The sequence below is a fragment of the Gymnoscopelus microlampas genome (assembly GCF_963454915.1).
Source record: "Gymnoscopelus microlampas genome assembly, chromosome: 5".
In the NCBI taxonomy this organism is placed as follows: Eukaryota; Metazoa; Chordata; class Actinopteri; order Myctophiformes; family Myctophidae; genus Gymnoscopelus; species Gymnoscopelus microlampas.
In genome coordinates this window covers 40,986,144-40,992,773 of record NC_139942.1, presented here as the reverse complement: position 1 = coordinate 40,992,773, position 6,630 = coordinate 40,986,144, and the positions used below count along the sequence as shown (strand labels likewise).

At 42.8% G+C, this 6,630-nt stretch overlaps 1 protein-coding gene across 1 annotated transcript in view; it reads right to left on the bottom strand.

Annotated features, from left to right (window-relative positions):
• casq1a (calsequestrin 1a) overlaps window positions 1–6,382 on the bottom strand; it is an 11,032-nt gene extending 4,650 nt beyond the window's left edge. The window contains exons 1-5 of the mRNA XM_084057440.1: window positions 5,956–6,382; window positions 1,227–1,320; window positions 712–812; window positions 434–545; window positions 20–93 (exon numbers count right to left, since the gene is read on the bottom strand). Of these exons, the coding sequence (XP_083913566.1) occupies window positions 20–93; window positions 434–545; window positions 712–812; window positions 1,227–1,320; window positions 5,956–6,192 (618 nt within the window). The 5' untranslated portion in view covers window positions 6,193–6,382. The remainder of the gene's footprint in view (window positions 1–19; window positions 94–433; window positions 546–711; window positions 813–1,226; window positions 1,321–5,955) is intronic.
• Window positions 6,383–6,630: the final 248 nt, after the last annotated feature.

Here is a 6,630-nt window from a genome sequence, read left to right as displayed (position 1 = left end):
TAGGGATCATGTTGCTCACCCTGGGATTGAATGTTGCAAAGAACTTGATGTGAGGGTGGAACTCTGCAGCTGCATCCTCAAACGCCCCAAAATCTGAAAATGTATAGGCAACCATCAAGCTGTTTCAGAGGAACCGCCCCTGCATGAAATTACATTTATATCTTAATTTATAATCCATCCCATAATGGTGTCTCTAGCTGACAGGAACTGAAGGAGTGAATTAGTCCTTGTCTGCAAGAAAACACCATCATACTATATCGTAGATGCTTGACGGTTTCTTTCCAATTTTACATTAAAAACTGTGAAACTTACATGGTTGTTGCCAAATCCGTACTTTATTTTAAGTAGTTTGTATTCTCTAACCACCACTCCCACCCCATAATGATTAGTGAAAATTGGCAACAGATTAAAACATTTTCTCATGCATTCTTACGTTCAGACTTGAGACCCTTAAAGTAGCCCACCAGTTTGGTGTCCTCATCAAGGTTCTGGAAGCCTTTAAGTTCCCTCATGCTGTCAACAATTTCCACTGGGTCCTCAAGGACCTAGGGGAGCATTGTGTAGTCGGAGGAGACAGAGACAGAGAGAGGATGGACATGAGGCAAAGTAAGAAGCTGTCAGACGCTCCTTAAAAATAATAAGATTGTGACTCATGAGATAATTGTACTAGATAAAGCAGGCTATTAACTGGTAGCATATATCCTCACGAACATCATAGATGAACTCCACAAGCGTGTCTGGTGAAAGCTCTCCATCATATTCTATGATTTCATCAGCCGTGAAGATATAGATACTGTCGGGCTCATCGAGGTCTGGGGAAACAAGAGAGACGTTAAGCCCAGTTCATACTTATCTGATTCTCAACTAAATATAATTGAGGTAACTTATTGTCATGACCATCAGTTATTAATGGTAAGCTACACGGTAGTAGACAATTAGCCGTTAGGTCTCAAATCCACCAGAGGTCAGACTTGTCCATTGGTTGGTTTTGTATTCTTGCTATTGACTGCAGATAAGCATTCCAGTACAACCTGTAATTTATCCTTTCCACACCTTTGCCATCCAAAAGAGTTTGAACATTTGGGAGAAAAAGTCAGTGCTGGTCAATTTCTAATCAGAGAGGTTAGTTCAGATTGTGAATGGCATATTAATAATATAATAATAAATCTGATTTGAGAATTATATAACTTTCATATGTAGCAATCTCAAACTCACTGTGTATTTACCAAATTTCTTTGCGACATCCTTGTCCTTCTTCTCATCAATGAGACCGACCCCGATTTTTTCATCTTCAAATTCGTCTAAGACCTGGGCAGCAAGCTGAGAAATGAAACACAATGTTAATTGAAGATTTCAACTTCATTCATCTCAGATACTGAAGTCTGTACAACTTGAGAAAACATGACTATGTGATTGACTTCTCCACCAGACAGAGCACAAAATAAATGCATCATCAATAAATAATTTCCAAAGCAAAACTCTGTGTTATTATTAAATAACAACATAGAGCATCATTTTACACTTCACAAGGTTATGCCCCACACACACACACACACACACACACACACACACACACACACACACACACACACACACACACACACACACACACACACACACACACACACACACACACACACACACACACAGTGGCGGCCTTTCCTATGTTTCACCCGTTTCAATTGAAACGGGCCCCCAACCTCAGGGGCCCCCCCCCCAAAAAAAAAAATAAAATGTTTTTTTTTTTTAAATATATTTTTTTACTCGCATCCCAGTCCGGGGCCCGCCTGTGGCTGGCCGACGTCCAAGAATTTCATACAAGAAGATGATGTAGATCTGACTGAATCAGGGCTCAGCTCAAGTGAATCATGTGAGTGAGTTGTTTTAGCTGTCTGTCCATGGTGGAAGTGCAGATAGCCTAATTAATTTAGTTCGAAAATGCATCATTATGGATTGTGGAAGCAAACCAACTTCAGTCCACAAATTTATTTTTTTTGGGGGGGGGTTGCATATGGGGCCCCCATATGAGCTCTTGAAACGGGCCCCCAGATCATTAAGGCCGCCCCTGCACACACACACACACACACACACACACACACACACACACACACACACACACACACACACACACACACACACACACACACACACACACACACACACACACACACACACACACACACACACACACACACACACACACAGAAAGTTAATGTCCACATATTTAACATTGTACATTGTTGCAAGTTGTAACTTGTTATATTTGCCTGTTGAAAATGAATCAGCTGTATGGTCTAAAATAACTTTTGGGCAGTGTAGAATTTCTCAATTTCCTCTACCTTGAACCCAGGGGTTATGGTAGATGCATAGGACTGCAGATGTTCTTCATGCTGAAAAAACATATTACTCCCCCTTTTATAATGCCAACAAAGGCCTTAAATGTCAAAAGGTGGGCATTACCTCTCTAAATTCCTAAACTTTAGGAATGGTTTTGGTCTGAGAGTTTCTAATCTAAAATGTAATAATCAATTCATAGTGTTATGGTTGCTCAATCATTATGGTTAACCAGTGCCTTATGGTGTAAATAAGTTAACTTTTTAAAATGTTTTTGGGGTGAAAATCTTTATTGCCCCAACTTTCTTACAGACCTTAATCATCCCTCAGACATGGCGTGTGTTTGAGGGGGGTGACTATTCCCTATGACGATTCCCCATGACACTGGTTAACAGAAGGCATAGGCTGAGGTCCTCAGGACTGAGGAATGGCAAATCAAACATCAATCAGGTTGTACATTCACCAAGAGAAACACAAAATCAACGGAGTTCCATCCACCACAAAAGCAGTACTGTCTAAATATAGCAGCAGACCCCTGGGCTATTTTGGACAGGACGTGATCCGCTGACATGTACTGTACAGTGCTGAATCTGTCAATCAGGCAACAGAGCTGACCAGGCACTGCTGGTCCCAGAACCTCCAGTGTTGGCCTCCAGCATGTTTGACCAGGGCTTCTTCTCCAACTCAGAGGAGACAGGGCAGAGAGGATGATGTGATATACTCAGGAAAGCAACTTAGCAGTAGGTTGGTCTCTCTCTCTCTCTCTCTCTCTCTCTCTCTCTCTCTCTCTCTCTCTCTCTCTCTCTCTCTCTCTCTCTCTCTCTCTCTCTCTCTCTCTCACTCTCTGGCAGGGCAGAGAGGATGATGTGATATACTCAGGAAAGCAACTTAGTAGTAGGTTGGTCTCTCTCTCTCTCTCTCTCTCTCTCTCTCTCTCTCTCTCTCTCTCTCTCTCTCTCTCTCTCTCTCTCTCTCTCTCTCTCTCTCTCTCTCTTTCACTCTCTCTCTCTCTCTCTCTCTCTCTGGTGAGTTTGTGTCTTTCAGCCTCCAATGGGAATGAGTTCTCAAAGACATTATTAATGTTTGGCCTCACACACACACACACACACACACACACACACACACACACACACACACACACACACACACACACACACACACACACACACACACACACACACACACACACACACACACACACACACACACACACACACACACACACACACACACACACACACACACACACAGCTCTTTCAATCTAGTCTATAAAATATACTGAATACAAACTACTGTAGTTTTTCTCAGGGGCGGATTTAAGAAGTTAGGGGCTCCAAGCAAAGCTGTGGTTCGGGGCCTATTTTGCGCGCGCGAAAAATGCGAAGAAAAACATTTCTAATTAAGAAAAAAAAAAAAAGGGGGGGAGGTGGGGGCTCCCATGCCTTGGGGCTCCAAGCAAGTGCTTGGTATGCCTAGTGCAAATATCCGCCCCTGGTTTTTCTATATCCAATCTTTCACGTATTATCTGGTTTTATTATTAATAATGGGTCTGAGAAAAGCCTGAATGATTGATTATGACTTGGCTTTTTAGAAGATCCTTCGTGACTGGTCATGAACTTGGTTATGGGTGTAACAAAGTTAAAATATCCTTCTAAATTTAAAAGAGCAGCCATTTAATTAGATCTGAATGAGCCAAGGCTCCAGCCAGTAACCCTGGGAACTGTGTAGAGCTTGCTGAGCCTTGCAGTTGGTCACAAGACAACCTGACCCTAAGACGGGATGGTGACAGTGGGAGTCGGTGGTGTATTCTGTATGGTGAACTAAGCTACCTGAGATTTATTGTGACGATGTGCAGCAAGGTTTGGTTTGATGTGCAGTATCAGCATACAAATCAGATGGTCAAGAAACACTGGATCTCTTGCAGGTCGTCAGGGTGTGCACCCAGCCACATGAATATCAAAGATAGAAATGGACCAACTGCTGTAACAGCTGCCTTCTGGTTTAATGGTTTTATGTTTTCCCGTAAAGCTTTGAAACATATCTGTTGTCATTGCTCTTTGAAATAAATGGATCAATATGCTATCAACCCAGAAAACACCCAAAATATAGTCCAGACTGCATTCCATGAAGTAGGTCATTCAGGCCATCTGTTCACTAATTTCAATCCATGCTGGAGATATATAGGTTACTCTGTAGTATTTCTTCACAGATCGGATGTACAGTAAGTGTTTGGTCTCAGGTGTCATCAGATGTACTGTGGTCTGAGAGTTTAGTTTAAGATTCTATTACATATGGAGATGAGTAATAATATTAGAATAACAACAACAACAACAACAATAATAATAACCATACAACATCAACTGTATAGTCCTTTTCTGAACACTCAAATATGCTTTAAATAGAAAAATAATTTAAAATGTGTGACCAGTACTGTGGCTCCATATAGTCACTTTGGAAGTCTCACACAGCACACGTTCTTCTTGTCCATTTTACCATAAATCATTGCCGTTATCTAATCAGCTAAATGTTGCTGTATGTTCTAAGAAACATCCAGCTAAATTAGACACATTAATAAACAATGTATCAACATCTAACTGATGTTTTGCACATGATATGTTGGTATTTGAATTTTGAACCTATTTCTTCAGAAAACATTTTCAACGTTAGAGCACTGGATGATGAAAAAAGATTGTGGTTCAAGAGGTTTATGAGTGATGCCACTGAGGCCATAAGGCAACAGCTCGGGTGTAAATGATGATGTAACCTCTGTTCCTCAGAAAGGAATGAGGTCCACTGACCATCTCACATGACAGAAGTACCTTTGACCACTGCCCCTACTGTAAGCATACAGTAGTTGTTAGGGTGCAATGTTATGCTGATGGATGTATGTACATACACACACACCCGTACCGTACCATACACACCCAAACACACACACGCACGCAGGAACACACGCACGCACGCACGCACGCAGGAACGCACGCACGCACCCACGCACACACGCACACGTGCATGTATGTATGAGTCATGAATGCAATACTGTGAACAACCATACACCAGTATGACTGCTGTGATCTGGTGTCCTCAGGGATCACCGGATCAGCAGCACTCTTGGCCCCATGCAGGATGCTGTCTCATAGCCTCTTGAACACCATTTTCAGTTCTTCAGTTATCAGCATTTCTCACTCCAGCAAATCTATTTTCTACACAGCATCATCCCTCAAATATCCTCAGCCTGCAGCCCCTCCCATCTCTTGTATTTCATTTCAGCATTCAATATAATGTCGGCAATGTAAACAATATGTTTTGTTGCCAAATTCTACCCTACCCCCCTCCCCCCCCCCCACCCCAGCCTCACCTACACCTCCTTGATATTACCAAGAATACGAATGTACTCTTGAACACCTCACCTGCCGAAATATTGGTTTAAAACTGAATCTGTTCCAGCAGAAGCACTCAGGTTAAAGCTGAAATCTGTACATCAATGTTCAACTAAAATATCAAAACACACCCACCAGAACCTACACTCCTTTATAATAGCCTACTCCTCTCAAATGTCCACCTTATCCCGAACCCCTATCTATACGATCTGGCCGACCCCCAATTGGTTGTCCAACCCACCTCAAGGGCGAGCTCCTCCATCTGAAACTGTCTCTGGGCGACACGGCTGCTCCCGGGATGCTCATGGTAGTACACCACCATCACATCGTACTTCTTCATCACAGCTTTATAGTTCTTGGCGCTCAGGTGATGTACTCGGTCCTTGCCATCATACTCAGGGAAGTCCAGGCCATTATCACCCCATGACAGTCCCCCGAAAGACAGCAGGACCGCCACAAGCACCCAGCTCCACTTCATGGTTCCTCTCTGGTTTTGGCACAAAATACAGAGATAACACTGTAGTCTCAAAAGGTAGAAATGTGAGAATATCTATAAAAAAAAGAATGAACTGGGGGAAATAATAAAGGAGCAATTCCGAACCGCGTCACCCAGAAGAGAACAAGACCAACTCCTGAACCCTCCTTATTAAAAACCCCACATGGGGAACTGGCAACAAGGCATAGGGTGTGAGAGGGGTTGGGCTAAGTTCTGATATAGGTGTGTGTGTGTGTGTGTGTGTGTGTGTGTGTGTGTGTGTGTGTGTGTGTGTGTGTGTGTGTGTGTGTGTGTGTGTGTGTGTGTGTGTGTGTGTGTGTGTGTGTGTGTGTGTGTGTGTGTGTGTGTGTGTGTGTGTGTGTGTGTGTGTGTGTGCAACTGTGCATATGTTACAAGTTTGAAGTGGGTGGAGTAAAGAGG